At 37.4% G+C, this 20,348-nt stretch overlaps 1 protein-coding gene across 2 annotated transcripts in view; it reads right to left on the bottom strand.

Annotated features, from left to right (window-relative positions):
* The window catches only part of kifap3a (kinesin-associated protein 3a), a 204,243-nt gene that overhangs the window by 42,100 nt on the left and 141,795 nt on the right, over window positions 1-20,348 (bottom strand). For both annotated transcript variants that reach the window (XM_059984450.1, XM_059984451.1), the window contains 2 exons: window positions 9,102-9,291; window positions 2,075-2,171 (listed from right to left, as the gene is read on the bottom strand). In XM_059984450.1, coding sequence (XP_059840433.1) covers window positions 2,075-2,171; window positions 9,102-9,291 — 287 coding nt within the window. The remainder of the gene's footprint in view (window positions 1-2,074; window positions 2,172-9,101; window positions 9,292-20,348) is intronic.

Below are 20,348 nucleotides of genomic sequence, written 5' to 3'. Positions count from 1 at the left end.
TTTTTGTACCAATAGCTTTTTTGGTATGTCTCACACTTCATGACATATGTTAGTGATAATAAAATTAATTCTGATTTTATAAATTCCTTCTCCTGGGATCCAGCACCAACTTGATTTTCCCAGTCTTCTTGCATATTGAAATCCTCCATAATTATTATAACAATATCTTTCTTACATGGATTACAAATCAAAAATACATTAAAGACATGTATGTAATGTACTACTTAAACTTGGAATGCAATGGAATTCAAGGTTAACCATTATTTTCATTGATGTTTGTACAAACATTGTAAAAATAATGTAATGGGTGAAATGGGTAAAATTTTATTTCAATTTTTATTCAAAATTTAAAGACATCAGCCTAACAGAAAAAGCCACAAATTAAATGCAACTGTTCTACTACAATGTAAAAGATAAAACTCTTCACAATTTTAAAGTTTGCTCCATTTTATTCTCTTTAAATTACTTCAATTTCTTTAAAAATTGGCTGTCGTATCACATTCAGTAGGAATAGTTCCCTCAGCGACCCCTTGTCCATTCGTCCCTCTCCACTATCTCTCTCCAAGCACTTATCCTAGCAAGTGGCCAAAGTGCTACACTTGTCATTCACCTCCTCCCTCACTTCCTTTCAGGCTCCCAAACAGCCATTCCAGGTACACTCCCAACGCAGCCTCTGCTCCATTTATGAGATCCATCGTAAATTGGGGGATGCTTCGAGTACCTCCATTCCAACCGCCAATAGCAGAACTTCTTGATGGCCTAATATTTTAATTCCCATTCCCATCCCAACATGTCGGTCCATGACCTCCTCTTGTACCATGATGAGGCCACCCTCAGGGTGGATGAGCAACACTCTATATTCTGTCTGGGTAGCCTCCTACCTGATGGCATGAATAATGATTTCTCTTTCCAGTAAAAAAAATCCCTCATCTTCCCTCTTCTTCTATTCCCCATTCTAGCTTCTTATCTCTTCTCACTGGCTATCATCTTTCCCTGGTGCCCCTCCTCTTTCCCTTTCTCTTATCTCCTCTCCTATCAGATTCCTTCATCTCCAGTCCTTTACCTCACCCACTGACCTGGCATCATCTATCACTTAGCAATCTTTCTTCCTCACCCACCCCTCACCATTTTACTCTTGTGTCTTCCCCCTTCCTTTCCAATCCTGAAAAAGGGCCTCACCCCAAACTGCTGACTGTTTGTTCATTCCACACATTCTCCCTGACCTGCTGAGTTCCTCGAACATTTTGTTTATGTGGCTGTGGTATCAATTGTCCTTAATTTGCCAAAAAAAACACAAAGGCATATCACCATTAATAATATTCTGCCCATTTCATTCATTGCATAATTATATACAATTTTAAAAATCTGTTGAATTAATTGCCTAGCTTTGAATTTCATGTCTAATAAGCACTTTACGTACCTGTTTGTAAGCTGCATTAAAGCTACAAAAATGTTTTGTTCCTGGAAAAGCATAAGCATGCTGTATTGAGGTTGAGGGCTTCCATGTTAAGGTACTTCAAAAGTGTAGGGAGCATTCAAAAGTGAAATAGCAAGAGCTCAGGGCCAATATGTTCCCACAAGGGAAAAAGCCAGAAGTGCCAAGTTCAAAAAACACAGGACATCAAAGGTAACTAAGGATACACAAGGGTCCATAGATGCTAGAATCCGGGGCAACACACAAGATACTAGAGAAGAATTCAGTGGATATGGAAGAAAGTGGATAGTCAACAACTTGAGTCAAAATCCTTCATCTAAACTAAATAAAAAAGGGGTGGTGGCTAGTACAGAAAGATGGTAGGAAGGGATGAAGCAAGAGCTGGAATATGACAAGCAGATCTGGGGGGGGAAGGGAAGGGGGAAGATTGACATGCAGATGTGATATCGAGAGTGGGAATAACATGAGAAGTTGGGAGAACTTTTTTCTATTTAGTTTAATTGAGAATGAAGTGATTTTCTGACAGAAGAAAAATGTGAAATCGGCTACATCTGTATCTTAGGGGAAATCAGAAAATGTGTTTAGCTTGCAAAAAATGTTCCTTACATGATAAATTTCACACATAACATCTAATCATACCTGCCATAAGGATGCTGTCCAACAAGGTCACCATTTTGAAACTGGTATTCACCCAAGAAATCTGGACTAATGGTTCCATCAGGCGGTAAAAGTCCATCTGTAAATAGAGTTAACAATAACTTAGCACCATTCAGTTGATATTATTTTAGTCTCACCAGTTGATAATCACGCAGAGACAGCTAGCTACCAAATTATCTTTGCCAATATGGTAAATACAGGGTTAGCAGATAATTGAAATGACACAGTTTCTTGCATATAATAACAAATGGAGAAGAAAGCTGGCACTGGACATGGCTGCCTTACATTGTGCTAAGAGTTGTTGTTTTGTTGTGTCTTTTTTTTAAATGGGGTTTTTGGTAGCCCCTCATTTGTTTTCATTCTTATGAATCAGTACATACTTTTCCAGGATACCCCAGACTATTAATTGGGAATGGCAATGGAATTGTGTGCCACACACCATCAGGAAGCAAACAAGCTGCCTTGTACTTGCCCAGCATTACAGAGATAAACCATTGCCAGAGAGGTATCCTGTGGTCTGACAGTGATTTAAATGTAATATTGGCTTTTACATGGGTGCTTGGAGGAAAGTTTAGGGGAAATGTCAAAAATATTTTTTTTAAATCATGGAGAGCGATGGGTGCCTGGAACATAGTACTGGGGGTGGTGGTAGAGGCTGAAACAATAGACATATTTACAAGGCCCTTGCACAGGCACATAGATGCATGAAAATGGAGGGTGATAGCATGTGTAGGGTTAGATTTAGGATTTTAATCTGCAGACCAGTCCTATCATTTTCCACAACTATTTTAAAATTAATAGTATTATCATCATTACTCCTACTGTCAAGTGGTTCCCCCTCTCTAATAGGAGCATCTTGATACAGTTGGAGAAAACTTTGCTGGAACCATTTAGCAAATTCTGTCTCATCCAAGCCCTTGCACAATGACAGTTCCAGTCAATATCAGGGAAATTGAAACCACCTACTATTATAACCCTATAATCACTGGTATCTGCAATGTCACTACATATTTATTCCCAAATTTCCAATGACGATGGGGTAAAGTATAATAAAATCCCACCAAAGTGATCATTATCTTATTTTTAAGTTCCATCCCTATAGTATCACTGGTAATCCCCCAAGAATATTTCTTCTGAGGATCATCATGATCTTCTCTGATAAAAATGCAAGTGCACACCCTCTTACCTCCACCTCTATGATGTTTGAGGCATCTAAATCCAGGAACACTGAGCTGCCAGTCTTGCCCCTTCCTCAAACATATTTCTCTTGTGGCTGTAATATCCCAGTCCCAAGTATCAATCCATCACTTGAGTTCCTCTGCCTTACCTGTCAGACTTAATATATTAACATCCCCATTCCCAGTCTTCTCCTTGTCTATGCTGTCTATGGAACTTGATTGATTTAACATTTATATTTGTCTCTGTGTGCCCAACTGCCACACCCCTGCTTTGGATTAGAAACCACTGCTAGTCTAGTTTCTAACATCAGTTCTGCAGTTCAGGTGCAGATTCCTCTTATAAAGCTTTCAATTCAGAAGAGGCCCCAGTAGTCCAAGAACCCAAACTCTTCCCTCCAGCAGCAGCTCCACAGCCATGCATTCGTCTGCTCTACTCACACATTCCGACCCTTACTAACATGTGACATAGAGAAATCCAGAGATTACAGCCCCTGAGGTCATGCTTTATTTTTCTGTATAACTTCTTATGTTCAGCCTGCAGGACTTCATCCTTTGCTGTTGGTATCAATGTGATGTGTACAATGACCTGGGGACCAGAAAGGGCAACATACTATCCTGGAGGCTCATTAGTGGCGATGTGGATTCCTATCCATCAATTCTCCTATTACTACAGCCAGAATCAAGTTTAATATCACAAATATTAATTTGTTCTTTTGAAGCAGTGGTACAGCACAATATAAAATAATAAAAAACTATTATAAGAAAAAAATATGTAACAATTAAATTAAATAGGCAGCACAAAAAGAGCAATTAAAGAAAAAGGAATAGTGATGTGATGTATATGGGTTCACTGTGCATCCAGAAATCTAATGGAGGGGAAGAAACTGTTCATAAAATATTGAGTGTGTATCTTCGGGTTCCTGTGCCGTCTAGATGAGAGGAGGGCATGTCCTGGATGATGAGGATCCTCAATGATGGATGCAGCCTTTTTGAGGCATCACCTTTTGAAGATGTCCTCAATGTTGGGAAATTAGTGCCCATGATGGAACTGGCTGAGTTTGAAACTTTTTGGCAGCTTTTTCTGACCCATCAGGCATGACACCTGTAAGGATATCACCCTCTTGAAAGATATTCTGACATTGGCCTTTGAGACAGAAATCACAGGGTCACCAAATGCAGCAGGATTTTGCATAGCTGTCATGTTATTCTCCCTTTCAAAACGTGCATAAAAGGCATTTATGAGTGAAGCTTCATAGCCTGCTTGAGCTGACATGCTTCTGATTCCATTTCTAACTACACTTAGAATTGTTTTCCTTCTTTCTTAAAATAGCCTTATGTAGGTTATACCTGGACATTTTGTATAGTTTAGATCACCGGTCTTGAATGTTACAGGCTTAGCCCACAGCAGACTACGGATTTCTTCATCCACAACATTTGGGTTAAATATGTCCGGAATGTTCTCGGGGGCACACAATCATCCACAGGCCTTGATGAAATTGATGACAACTATGGCATATTCATTCCGATTTGAAGATGAATCCCTGAATATTGTCCAGTCCACCAAATAAAAGCAGTCCTGTACGTGGTCCTATGGTTCCCTTCACCATACCTTCTTGGTCCCCACCACTGGCGCTGCAGTCTTTAGTCTCTGCCTGTACAGTGAGAGTAGAAATACAGCCAGGCGATTGGACTTTCCAAAAAAAGTTCCCCTTGTCTCCATCCTTCCCTGCTGTGCAGCAGAGCCAGGAGAGCATTTTCCCAATAGAATCCAAAACTAGAAACTTGTTAGTGAGAGGACTGGCCGGAGTATTCTGCATACTCCCTATTCTACTACCTTAGTTGCTGGTTTTTTAACAACATGCTGCCATTGTAAAGATTTCATGTCACTTACTAAACCCTCTACAAAGGTATATAACTTCTTAAAATTGTGTTATTTTCTTGTAAAAATTGTGCATAATTTATGTTTGGTTTTTTTGAGAATGCTGCTTACATGATGCTATGTGTCTGTGTTGTTGCTACAAATAAGTTTTCATGAATGCATAGATTTACATGTACACATGAAAATAAACTCCACTTTGACATTGGTTTCTATTCCCTCTTTATTTTTCCTAGAAAAATGCATCCCTTTACTGGCTCCATGTGTGGAAAATCATGTCACAAGAACTTGATTGAGTTTTTCAGAAGATAACCATGGGAATTGAAGCAGACAGTACAATAGGCATTGTCTAATGAACCTTACCAAAATCCCTGACATGGTCCTGCACGGTAGGTTGGTCCAGAAGGCAAAAGTACTGATGATCCAGGTAAGCTAGCCAACTGGAAACAAAATTGGCCTGGTGGTAGCAGTCAGAGGATGGTAGTGGAGAACTGTTTTTTCAGATTGGAGGCCTACGTATGTGGCACAGGAAATGGTGCTTGGCCCACCATTGTGCATTAATTATAATAATAATCTTGATAATACAGGTGACACAATTAGTAAGTTTGCAGGTGATACCAAAATTGGAAGTTTAATGTACAATGGAGAAGGTTGTCTAAGATTATAGAAGGCTATCGATCAACTGGGAAAATGGGTAAATGGGTGGCAAATGGAAGTTAACTCTAACACAGATGAACTCATGCACTTCGGAAAGTGAAACAAAGGTAGGAACATATACAGTGAATGGTAGGGCCCTAGGGAGTGTTGTTAAATAGAAAGGGGTACAAGTACAAAAGTGCTGTCACAGGTAGACATGACAATGAAGAAGGCCTGTGGTATGCTTGCCTTCCTTGGTTGAGGCAGTGAGTACCAAATGTTGGGACATCATGTTACAGTTGTATAAAATGTTGGATAGTACCACACTTGAGTGGTATTTCTTGTAGTCACTCAATAAGAAAGATGGGACTAATCTAAAGGGAGTGCAGAAAGGATTCACAAGAATATTGCTTGAACGAGAGAGCTTGATATTTAATGAGAGATGGATAGGCTGGTTTTGTTTACCCTGGAGCAAAGCACGCCAAGAGGTGACACAATAAAGGAATATAAAATACCAGGATAGATAGCCAGAGTCTGATTTCCATTGAAGTAGTGTCTAAAACTAGAGGGTACAGGTTTAAGATGAAGAGGAGGATGTTGAAGGGGATCTAAGACGTAAATTTTTGGAACAACAAGTAGATGGTATCACTACTTTATAATTTTCTATCAGAGTCACCTTATCTACAGACACTCCTGTGCCTAGTGCCACTTTATGGACATACAATCAACCTATGTATATAAACATTTTGTACTGTATTGGATCCACAGTAACAATTACTTAATTCTCCTTTACACATGTACTGGAAACAATACTAAATAATCTTGAATTTTGAACGTACTGCTGGAGGGGCTGGTGAAGGCAGGAATAGCAACATTTAAGAGACAACTTGACATCTTTGACTTCCTTCGTCAGCCACATTTGCCTCATCCTCTCTTGAGAATACTGCTACTTTGGGATGAACCTATCCAAGCCCTCCAAAGAATACAGGGAGACAATGTATATTAAAAAGTACATGTAAATGCAATGCTAGAATTTCAAGTGGACTAGAATATAAAAGGCTATGTGAGGCATTGGTCAGATCGCACTTAAAGCACTGTAAGAAATTTTAGGCCCTTTATCTCAGAAAGGTTGTGCTGCCATAAAAAAGGAACTACAAGTAGTTCACAAGAACCATCCCAGGAATGAAAGGGTTAATACGTGACGAGTGTTTGATTGCTCTGGGTCTGAACTCACCAGAGTTTAGAAGAATGAGCGGCTTCTTACTGAATCCTCTCAAATATTGAAAGAGCTGGGTAAAATGGACGTTTAGAGGAGAGGGTGTTCCCTATAGTGGGTGAGTCTGGGACCAGAGGCCATAGCCTCAGAGTAGAAGGACATCCCTTCAGAACAGAGAAAAGGCAGAATTTCTTTAGCCAGAGGGTGGTGAATCTGTGGAATTCATTGTTACAGATAGCTGTGGAGGCCAGGCATTTGGATATGTTTAAAGCAGAGGCTCATAGGTTCTTGATTAGTAAGGGCATGAATGGCTATTGGGAAAAAGCAGAAGAGTGAGGTTGAGAGGGATAATAAATCAGCAATGATTGTTGAATAGCACAGCCGATTCCATGGACCAAATGGTCTAATTCTGCTCCTATGTCATGAGGTCTTATGGAATGAACAAAGCAGACAGGGATGTGAAAATAATGCAAAAAAAAGTGGGATTAGTAACCAACCAAATAAAGTAAGTCCTTTTAATAGATATTGTCACCATATATTCTCCAGAAGGGGCAGTATAGATTCATCCCCAAAAAGAACTGGAATGCTAAAGAGGGGAAGAGGCAAATGTGGCGGACAAGGGAAGTCAAAGACCGCATAAAAGCAAAAGAAAGGGCATAAATTAGCGGGATGTTAGTGGATTGGGAAGCTTTTAAAAAAACAACAAGGCAACTAAAAATCCATAAGCAGAGAAAAGACAAAACATTAAGGTAAACTTATCAATAATATAAAAAGGGATACCAAAAACTTTTTCAGATTAAAGAGAGGCAATTGGTTATCGGACAGCTGGAAAATTAAATTTGAGAGGGAGGAATGGGGGACACAGAAATGGCAGACAATCTTCAATATAGAAGACACTAGCTGTATGCTAGAAATTCAAAAATGTCAGGGGGCTGAAGTGAGTGTCACTGCTATTACTAAGCAGAAGGGGTTTGGGAAGCTGAAAGATCTGATAAGTCACCTGGATCAAATGGACCATACCCAGGGTTCTGAAAGAGGTAGCTAAAGAGATTGTGGCAGCATTAGTAATGATCTTTCAAGAATAACTAGATTCTGGAAAGCTTCCAGAGGACTGGAAAATTGCAAATTCCACTCTCTAAGAAGGGAGAGAGGCAGAAGAAGATAGGCCAGTTAGTCTGACTTCAGTGTATGAGAAGAAGTTAGAGTCCATTATTAAGAAAGAGGTTTCGAGGTATTCGGAGGCACATGATAAAATAGGTCAAAGTCAGCATGGATTCACTAAGGAGAAATCTTGCCTGACAAATCTGTTGGAGCTCTTTGAGTAAATAACAGGCAGATTAGACAAAGGAGAATCAGTGAATGTTGTTTACTTGGATTTTCAGAAAGCCTTTGATGAGGTGCTACACATGAGGTTGCTTAAAATGATAAGAGCCCATGGTATTACAAGACAGATACTAGCATAGATAAAAGATAGGCTGAAAGGTAGAAGAAATAGATTGGATACAAGTGGCCCTATTCTGGTTGGCCGCTGGTGACTAGTGTTTCTTAACAAGGGTTGGTGATGAGACCACATCCTTTCATGTTATATACTAATAATTTGATGACAGAATTGATGGCTTTATGGCCAAGCTGGCAGATGATACAATTATAGGTAGAGAAAGTGGAGAAAGTGATTCATTCGTGATTAGTCAGGGCATCAAAGGTTACAAGGAGAAAGCAAGAGAATGGGTTGAGAGGGATAATAAATCAGCCATGATTGAATGGCACAGCTGACTTGATGGGCTAAATGTCTAATTCTGCTCTTATGTCTTACTATGTCTTATAATCTTATGAAAATATGGCACAAAAATCAGAAATCTTATCACCAGTTTTAAACATATTGGAAAATACAAATACAAAGCAATGTATTGTGAGCCACATAATGCAAACAGAACATAATTTCACATATACTTAAATGTTCATGCATACATAAACAGTCAAGACAAATTATTCTTTGGATTGATAACTAGAAGTTTGAACAGGAACCTCATTTTTTTGTTGTGTAGAGTTAAGCTTTCATTTCCAACTGTTAACATCTGCTTAAATGTTGCCAAGCCTTCTCACCTGCATTGTAGAAAAGATCAGGTCTTTCCAGAATGTCTCCTTCATGAATAAATGTCTCTAGCCCATCATCACCATAGACATATGGCTCACTTTCATCCACCTGGCGATTCTCAACCATTTCCAGCCACTGAGAGTTGTGCCAGCGAAACTTCTCACTTTGAATTTTTTTGGCCCACTCTTCATCATATTCCTGCCAAAATTTTAAAATGTGTCATACTGTCTGAGTGATGAGGTGTGAATACTCAATTGTAAGCAAAGACATATACCTTAGAAAAATTCAGATGGGGCAGTGAAAGAGGAAAAGGAGGGTGGGAATTCCTCCAAACAGCTTAAGTAAATATAAACATCACTTAACCCCTTGAACCTTTCAGGAATGCAAGAAGCTCATATACCTCCTGGTATTCAAAAACTTTATCCCATTTGGTAGAATGATGGCTTTGGTTTCCTTTACTCAACATATTAAAAATGATTTTAAAATACCATTGTTTCTTCTGCATTTATTTGAATAAACGTTCAATGTTTGAAATTCAGCAATAAGCAGAATTTACTCATCACTTTTCTCCACTCCACTTCCATAAATGAAAATTACCTTATCATAATTTTTTTCTTGGCAGTTTTACCATACAGAAGTATATTCTTTACACAAATACTTTGCAATATCCAATAGCAACATTTATTAAAGGCACTCCAAAACAGTTTATTGTTTATTCTGTGTTTAAGGAAACAGCAAACACTTCATGGAAAATGGAATTTCTACATTCTCAACTTCCATCAAGGAACCAATAATACAAATCTTTTTGAGCTGTACAGATGTAAAATTATTTTTTTCAAAACTGAGAAATAATGTAGAAGATATGGTAAATCATGATTTGGGTAATAACAGCTATCAAAATATAGCAAATCAGTAATCTAAAATAGATTTTAAAAATCAGAAATAACAACAGAAAATGCAGGAGATACTCAAATCAAGTAGGGCATTGACTTCTCATCAAAATGTAGTATCACCAACATTTTCTTTTTAATTTACAGCAGATTAGTTTTGGTAGGGTAAATTCCAAATTTGTTCCAAGAAAGGAACAAATTGTCTTTCATTGCCATAAACAGTTAATTGTCAAAAAACTGAACTGTAAATTATCTGGAGATAAATGAAATTCTTTTGACCATTTTAAATCTACACAAAGTATCAGGGCTTTCTGTATGACCATGTATTTGTGCAGCATATTAATAGTAAATATTTAGTATCCTTACGTACTGCAATTGACTGGATTTCTAGAATTAAACTGACAGAAGTGAACCTGATTATGGCAACTTCCCTGTTGAAATACTGATATGCAAACAACTGTTTTACTAAATTACCTCAGACATATCCTGAAAATGCAAGCAGATTACCAGCAGCCACAATCCATTACTGGAGGAAGGGAGCACCACGACCATTTGCAACATTAAAATAGTCACAAATCTTGCAAGAAAGTAGAATTAAAAAGGTGCATTGCATATTTGGTGCTTTCAGGTAGTAGACCTGATGAAGACTTTAATAATGGAGATAAGATTTGCCGAAAAAGAGAGTTAAGAGAAGTTAATGTAGGAAAATAAAGTTTACTTACAGGGAGAATTATCCAGTAGCAAAAAAGGCAGCACATTTAAAGCTGAAGTAACATTTTAATAGATGCTGCTAACACTTTCTTCCACATAATCAGATAATTTACATTAAGGAATCTGTTTGCAGTTACAGAAAAATCATTGCTCTTCAGTATAATTAGAGTAAACCATAAATGAAATACAAGACATGCACAAAAACTTTGCCACATCTGTTATAATTGCAAATGTTCTTTTTTTTGACTATTTCCTCTCAACACCTCAGTGTTCATGTCACTCACTTGAACCATAACTATCTAATTAACAAACTTGTCAGACAAATAAACTGCTCCCTTCTGCATCTTCTCCACGTTAACTGATGAAAAACAGGTCTTCTTTCACTTACATCAGGAGTTTGATACGCTAGAGGTAAGAGAAATTACATTCCCACGGCAATAAAAACATGTACACTTAACCCAAATTCATTTTCTGTGACCGATAAAGTTCTACATAATCGTAATTCAGACATATAACCTCACTAAAATTTGGCACACATACATATCAAAAGAGCAAATGTTAAGTGTAAAGTATGTATGGTCACAAAAAATTTCTGGATAAACAAGCAGCAGCAATGAAAGATCCCAGACAATGAGCTGAATCAGGAACTTAGTTGAGCCCACTGAACCAAACATGAAATAAGATCCTTCCTATATAGTAAATACATGAAACTGAATACTCCCAGGTACAAAATTTGATTAAAATGGAACAACTAAAACATTAGTTAAAGTACTCCCTATTTTTATATTAATTACTGCTAAATCATTTACTTGGTTTATAAAAACATTAATTTAGTTGACAACATAGATATTTTAAAGTAGGTTCCCTGTTTCAGCAATGGTAAAACTTGCACCCATATATATCTTGGAACAACTCCATGGACAAAAGCAAGAGTCATGACTCCAAGAGGACTGAGGGCTATGGATTCCTGGGAAACAACGCTGCTGGCTGGGAATGCACATATCCTAGCCAGAAGTGTGGTTTATTTGGAGTCAGCCAATCATATATTGTTTTTCAGGCTAGACTTGCACTTGCACATCCCACTTCCAAAAAGCACACCCCAAGTATCCAGGCCCCACTTCCAAATTATTGGAAACTCTGGAAACTTCACTAAACACATAACCAAATCACAACCTCCATTTGTTAACACTGTGGTTTTCTTAAGTCTTCAACAAAAAAGTGAATATAATCATATCTGACAAAACTAAATTATCTATTGGTAATTGTGCAAAGTGAGACCAAAGCTGGAATTTTCAGCCGGTTGTCCTGATGGATAAATACTTCCAGCTAAAGTTTACATTCCAAGAAGAAAATAAAGGAGAAATTAAAATATGTTTATGCCATATATTTAAGTAAACGGAATTTGTCAGCCAGGCAATGAAATAAACCCTGATGTCTAGTTATAAATTGTGTGAATTACTTCAAATTTAAAAATAATGAGGATGTTTGTACTCATAGGCCATCCTTGAATGTTGCCTGACCTGCAAGCTCCTCCAGCACATTGTGTGAGTTGTCTGTTTTCATGTTCGCAATATGGGAAATTCCATTGAGTACTTGCCTCATGGCATGCTTGTTCATTCACATTTATCATTACAAACTAGGTTATAATGCACTGAACAACCCGGTTCACCAATCCAATAATTGTACTGTCAATGGAAATACTGATATCTATTTAGTTTCAGAACACCAAAGAACTGAAAATTAGCTACTGGACAAAATGATTAGTGCCATTATGTGCAGGAACAAAGAAAGAAAAAATATTTCTTCATATATTTGTTTTTATGCACCAGGCATAACAGTGGTAATGTAAAAATCAAAATATTGCAAGTAAACCCCAAATTCTTTAAAGAAAGACAACCCTTTCAGATTCAGCGGTTTGGGCATACTTTACTTCACAGTTGCAAACTGTTTATCCAAGTGCTTAATTCCTTTTAGAGTCTAAGAGTTCTGCTTCTCTAAACTATTGGTTCTTTTAACAGACTAGTTAAACTGTAACTTTAAATTATTAAATAACAGCTAAATTCAGTGAGGGGGTATCTAATTGATGATGTGAAAAATTGCCCTGCTGTATCTTGTTTTCAAAAACTTCATCAAATCCAATCCAGATACTCATTGTCCAATCAGTCTCATCTCAACTATGAAAGTGATAGAGTTATTTTCAACATTACTACCAGGCAGTACACACTTCTCAACCTCACTGCAGCCTTGGTACAAACACAGACCAAAAAGCTGAATTCCTGAGGCAACACAAGTGAATGTGATAAAGTGCTTACTTTATCAACAATGACGAAGTCCTTGATTTTGAAGTACTTGACTATGAATGGCATCAAGGAACCTTAATAAAACCAAAGTCAATGGATGTTAGAGGAAACATTCCAATAGTTGGAATCATACCCAACACAAAGGAAGTTGGTTATGGTTGACAGAGATCAATAATCACAACCCTAGAATTCTTCAAGTAGTACCTATGCGTAACTATCTTAAACTGCTTAATTAATGACCTTCCCTCATCTTAAGGTCAGAACCCCTTACTGGATGTGCCGATCCTCTATCACCACTGCCCAGACTGGCCACTAAATACGGTGGTTACAACAGCAGGTCAAAGGATGTCAATTTCTTTTAACAATCTCCAAGACAATATGTGATGGAATATTCTCCACTTGTTTTCTAAGTTCAAGCCAGAGGCTTGATAGGGTACTTGCCTGAATGAGTATAGCTCCAAAACTACTCAAGAAGCTTTACACTATGTTGGAAAAAGAATAGATTGAAATGTGTCGACTTTAAGACCTTAATGCAAGGAGTGTAAGGAACAAGGGTGAGTATGGATAGTATATGGAATTACAACACTGTGACAATTACAGAGACTTAGCTTTCACAGGTCAGGAATGACTGCTAGATGTTTCAAGGTAGGAAGGTAAAAGGTGGGGAAGTGGCACTGCTAAACAGGGATAGTATCACAGCTGCAGAAAAGGGGGGCATTGGGAAATGAATCAGTATGGGTGGAAGTCAGAAGCAGTGAGGGAGCAATCACTGCTGGAAGCTTTCTACAGAATCCCTTCCAAGGGAGTAGATGCTGAGAAGTAGATTTTGCAATGGTGCAAAAATAACAGGATTATAGTCTTCTACTTCCCTAATATTGACTGACACCTCCTTAAGTGCTAAAGCCGCAGAATTTGATAGGGATATCAAGAAAAGCTTTCTGACAAAACGTGGACAGGCTGACCAAAGATGAGGCCCTACTGGATCTAGTACTAAGCAATGAATCTAGTCAGGTCGCAGATATCTCAGTGGTGAGCATTTCAGAGACAGTGGCCATAACTCCCTGGCCTTTAGCATAGTCTTGGAAAGGGACATGAGTAGACAGCATGAAAAAGTATTGATTTTGGGGAAGGACAAATTATACTTGGCAGGAACTTGTTAGCATAAATTGGAAAAAGACGTATTCATGGAAATGTACAATGGAAATACGAAGGTTGCTTAGGGAGCACTTGCATTGGGTGCTGGATAGGTTTCTCCCATTGAGAGAAGCAAAGGACAGTAGGGTGAAGGAACTATGGTTGACAAGAGAGATGGAACTAGAGGAAGAAGAAAGCAAACTTAAAGTTTAGGAAGCAAGGATCAGACTTGAGAGTTATAAGGTAGCCAGGAAGGAACTTAAAAAGTGACCTAGGAAACTTAAAACGGGTCATGAGTAGGACTAATGAAAATGCAAGGCATTCTACACATATGTATAGAAAAGGAGGATAATTAGATTGATTGGGATAAATGGGGAGATATTTGTCTCAAGTTGGAGAAGGTAGGGGAGGTCCTTAATGAATAATTTTCTTCAGTATTCACCAGTAAGAGGAAACTTGACAAATGTGAAATCAGTGAAGACAGACTAATATGTTGAAATATTCAAAGTTAAGAAAGAGGTTATGATAGAACCTTTGTAAAGTATTAAGATAGACAAGTCCCCAGGGCTGGACAGGATATACCTCGTTACTACAGGAAGTGACGAAAGAGGTTGTGGTGCCTATGACAATGATCTTTGTGTCTTCACTGCTCATAGGAACATTACCAGAAGATTGGAGGGTGGCAAATATTATTCTTTTGTTCAAGAAAGGAAATAGGGATAATTCTGGGAATTATAGACCATTGAGTCTTATATCAATGGTGGGCAAACTAAGAGGATTCTTAAAGACAGGATTTACAAGCATTTGGAAACACAGACTCATTAGGGGTAGTCAGCATAACTTTGTAAGGGGCAAGTCGTGGCTCAGAAGCCTTACTGAATTCTTAGAGGAAGTGACCAAAAAAATGATGAATGTAGAGCAAGTTCTATATGGATCTTATTAAGGGATAAAATACAGTTCCCCATGGTAAACTCATTCAGAAAGTCAGGAGGCATGGAAATCAGAGAAATTTGGCTATGCGATTCAACATGGTCTGCCCACAGAAGACATAAAGTGGTAGCAGATGAAGCAACTACTGTCTGAAGGTCCATGACTAGCAGTGTTCTGAGACACCCACACTCTGTGATTCTTATAAATGACTTAGATGAGAAAGTAGAAAGGTGGGTTAGTAAATCTGTAGATGACACAAAGATTGGTGGTGTTGTGGATAACAGATTATTCTGCACTGTAGGTTGTTATAGGTTAAAACAGGACATGGATTGGATGCAGAGCTGGGCTGAGAAATGCCAGGTGGAGTTCATTCTGGAAAAGTATGAAGTGATACACTTTGAAAGGTTGAACTTGAAAGAAGAGGACAGGGTTAATGGTAGAATATTAACCAAATAGAATTAGATAGGCATGTAGGTTGGTATGAATGAGTTGGGCTTGTTTCTGTGCTGCTTTAATTTTTAGTCCATTAATGTCAATGTACAATTTGTAGTACATTTATCCTTAAACCAGTTAATTTGACATTGAACTTTATAATTAGATGTGGTTCATAAATTCTGTTCAAGTCATGTAGTGGGCTTGTCTACAGATAGTTCAGAGTGAAGGCATCTTTGACCTGAAATAATAAAGGATTTGTTTTGTGTGAATATGTCGTTTACCAAAACCCTTCAGCTTTTATTTGTATTTTGCAGTAATGTGGATATGGATATCAAATGTCAAGCTTATGCTTTAGTAATAGATTTTATAGTATCAAAGAATGCTGCTGTTTACGTCACCAAAAGAAATCAAAATTTTCAATTCCTTTTTTCCCTCCCACAGAACTATTGAGTAGAATAAGGGTATAAAAAAAATCACTTTAATACTGTAATGCTTGTAAATAAATGCATCGTAAGTTGAAGAGCCAAGTCTTTCCTAAGAAGTTTGGAGCTTCATTTCCTGTCCAATATTGATTTAACTGTTAAGCAACGATAGGACAATAGATGCAAAAAAAAACTGCCCTTAGCAACCTGGATGAAAAAGAGGAAAGAAGTGCATTCTGTGCTACCATTCCCGACAAGCTCCAAAGATCTGCATTCAAGGGCAATAATGTAAATGAAAAACAGCAAACTTGCATCAGCAGAGTTTAAGATTACAGGAATACTAATTGTTCAGCTTTAACCAAAACAATCACTGAAATAGAAAGCACGGTTTCATGTAAATAGTAGAAGATTTGGAGACATATTTTTGACTGACTACATTATTCAATTCCAAGTCTACAAAAATGACCTATATTTATAACTGGCTATTAAAAAAGTGTTACATGACATTTTGTAAAAAAAAATACAATCACAAGCTAAATAAAGAGCAATTAGGGCAGATCATTGAAAGTTTAGTCAAAAATATGGATGCTTAAGGAGCATTTTACAAAATCCAAAAGACATAGAAGTTGAGCAAGGAAATTCCAGTAACTTAGCTCAAGCAGCTGAAGCATGCCTCCAGTTGGCAGAACACTAAGTATATACAAGAAGCCAGCGGAGGAGGAACATTGAGATTTTGAAGAGTACAGGACTGCATGAGACTACAGATACATAATGGTGAGGATTCAGAAGCATCAGAAGGCAACAATGAAGATTTTTACAACTGGTGCATTGTTAGGTCAAAATACAATGTAGGGGGAAAGCACATGATTATGTATGAAAGGAACATGGTTTGAGTTAGAAAAGGAACACAGAGCTTTAAATGAATTGCTATCTATCTATCTATTTATTTATTCATTGTGATTGATTGATTAATTAATTAATTAATGTGGTTTATTGTGATTTATTATTTATTGTGATAAGACTGCTGAACTGATCCTGACCTGGATCTGGGCCGTATCTTCCAAATACCCGGACCTGATTTGCACTACCTTACTTCCCCTTTTCTATTTTCTAATTATGAAGTATAATTTAAATTTTTATTATATTTACTTTGATTTGTACTCCAAGGAGCGCAAAGCGCAGAATCAAATATCGCTGTGATGATTGTATGCTCTAGTATCAATTGTTTGGTGACAATAAAGTGAAGTAAGTAAGTAATTTTTACAAGGTTGGGAAAGGGAGACTGACCAGGTAAATATAACAATATTTTGGGGTAACAATAAAAGCATGAATCCACTTGTAAAGGCAAATACAGGAAGTGAAAGAGGCAACCTTGGTGATGGGTGCAATTATCCAGTCAGAATCTCAGAGAAACTAGGATAAATGCCTTTACCCTCACTGTGGTAAATCTATGGAATTCACTACCTATGAGATCACTCACTAGAGAGTCAGCCACTGAATATATTTAAGATAGAAAAAGATAAAATAATAAGACATTAAAAGAACCAAGGGATGTGAAGTTAATGGATGAAAATGAATCCAAGATCAAATACATTTTTTGTATGTATCAGAACATACAAAAAATATTTGTATGTTTCTGTCAGAATAAAAGGAGAGGAATAATATGTTTTGGGAGCCTTGGCTTTCAAGAGATATTGAGGTCCCGGTTAAGAAGGTGGTGCATATCAAATATAGGTAGCAAGGAACAAATGAGACACTGTAAGAGTATGAGAAATGTAAAAGAACACTTAAGAAGGAAATCAGAAGGGCTAAAAAAAAAGGCATACGGTTGCTTTAGCAGACAAGGTGAAGGAGAATCCTGAGGGCCTCTCTTAATATATGGTATTAAGAGCAAAAGGATAGCAAGGGATAAAATTGGTCCTCTTGAAGATTAGTGTAGTTATCCATGCATGGAGTCAAAGCAGATGGGGGAGATCTGAAATAAATTTATTGCATCTGTATTACAGGAGAGATAGACACAAAGTCTATAGAAGTGAGGCAAAACAGTAGTGAGGTCAGTTGCTATAAAAAAATTACAGTGGCGGATGTGCCTTGAGGCAAATTAGGGTGGATAAACACCAGGGCCTAATACAGTGTTCCCTTGGACCTTGTGGGAAGCTAGTAAAGGAAGTGCAGGGGCCCTTACAGAGGTATTTAAAACACTCTTAGCCACAAGTGAGATCCCAGAAAACTGGACAATAGCTATTGTGGCTCCATTGCTTAAGAACAGCTCTAAGAGTAATCTGGGAAATTATAGACCGGTAAGCATGCTATCAGTAGTGGGTGAGTTACTGGAAGGCATTATTTGAAATATATTTAAAATTTGAAATTATTTATAAATTGAATATACAGGAACTGATTAGCGATAGTCAACAAAGCTTCATGCATGGTATGGCCTGTCTAAACAATTTTAGGGTTATTTGAAGAAGTTACCTAGAATGTTGATGACAGGAAAGGCAGTAGATGTTGTCTACATGGACTTTAGCAAGGTCTTTGACAGGGTCATGCATGGGAGGTTGGTCAAGAAGGTTCAGTCACTTGGGGGGACGTCACGTGATGACGTAGGATCGAGACGCTGGAACCCAGCCCTCCCGGAAAAAAGTTAATAAATTAATGTTTAAGTGAAGAAAAGTTAATTAATACTTTTTTAAGGTTACTTATAAACTACTCCGGATTGTTTTAAGCTATGCCTCATAAACAGAGGACGAAGAAAACTGCTACCGCGAAGACCGCTCAAGTTGGAACAGAATCAAGGCCTACTTCTACCAAAGAACCGCGGACTCAGGTACAACACACCACCGGTGAAACAGAAAAGGAGACTGCGGCAGCATCGGCCATTTCTAAAGGGAAAGATCAACGAGAACTGCGCAAGCGTAAAGGAACGAGCATGCGCAAAAGAGAGCAACCAGAACTACAAAACCCAGCAACGACTGAAACCGACAGTGAAAGTGAGTCTGAGAGAGAGCTGGACTCTCTGGAAAAATCAGACGAAGATAGAGATGAAAGTTCCTCTGAAAATACAAAAAAGACTTTGAGGCAAATAATGCATAGATTACTAAAATTAGAAAAAGTAATTAAAAGTAACCAAAAAGTAATTACAGAAAAAATAACAAATATGGAGGCTATGTTTGATAAAATGACAAAGAAACAGGAAAAAATGGAAAAGAAAATTACAGATTTGGACGTCAAAATGGAAGAAATGGAGGGAAGAATGAAGAGGATGGAAGATGATAATGATGCCTGGACATCAGAAAGAAAACAACTCGTGGGAAAAATTGATAAACTTGAAAATTTTAGTAGATGCAACAATATTAAAATTGTTGGACTTAAAGAAGGTACCGAAGGAGAAGACCCAATAAATTTTTTTCAAAAATGGATTCCTGAAAAATTGGAAATGGGAGAAGAAACTTTAATTGAGATTGAAAGGGTGCACAGAGCCTTAAGACCAAGATCTCAAGATGATCAAAATCCGCGATCAATTTTGATAAGATGTTTAAGATACCAGGATAAAGAAAAGATTTTGAGGGCGGCTGCCCAGGGTGCTAAAAGAAGAAAAGGTCCGTTGATGATAGCTGAGAAACCAGTTCTTTTTTATCCTGATATAAGTTATAACCTTTTGAAGAGAAAGAAAGAATTTAATCCAGTTAAAAATGTTTTGTGGGAAAAAGGTTATAAGTTTTTAATGCATCACCCAGCAACACTGATAATTTTTTTGGAGGAAGGAAAAAGATTTTTTTCTGATTATCAAGATGCGGAGGTGTTTGCACAAAAACTTTCATCTCTTCGTTAATTAAAAGTAGAGATTTCTAAATGTAATGGTTAAAGACGAAGACAGAGAAAGCAAATGGAACTGATGGACATTTAAGGACGATATAAGGGAGAAAAGTAATATTTTAGAAATATTAATTGAGAATAGTATGTTTTTTTTATATATTTTTTTTATGTTGCGGGGGTGCTGGGGAGCTTTGAATCGGTTACTACGGGATTCACGTGTGTAATCATGGCGATTGCCATGACCCGTACAATAGAGGGGGGTAATGTTGTGTTTCCTTTCTTTCACAACATTAGTAGGGGGGTATTTTGTTTTTTTCTTTATTTTCTATTTTTCTTCTATTCTTTTGCCTGGATGATTGGTGGGGACACACATAGCAACATGGAGACTTCTAAAAAGATTTCCCAGGATACAATGAAAGTTGAAAGATTAGGTATTATTATAGATTGGAGTAACATAAATAAAAATAATGACTAATTTATTGAATTTTTTAAGTTTTAATGTTAATGGGCTTAATGGACCAATAAAAAGAAAAAGAATTTTAACATACATTAAAAAAAATGAAAATAGATATAGCTTTCTTACAAGAAACTCATTTAACGGATATAGAACATCAGAAATT

Source organism: Hypanus sabinus, chromosome 11 (assembly GCF_030144855.1).
Source record: "Hypanus sabinus isolate sHypSab1 chromosome 11, sHypSab1.hap1, whole genome shotgun sequence".
Classification (NCBI taxonomy): Eukaryota; Metazoa; Chordata; class Chondrichthyes; order Myliobatiformes; family Dasyatidae; genus Hypanus; species Hypanus sabinus.
The sequence above is the reverse complement of the archived record's forward strand: the minus strand, read 5'-3'. Positions and strand labels throughout refer to the sequence as shown.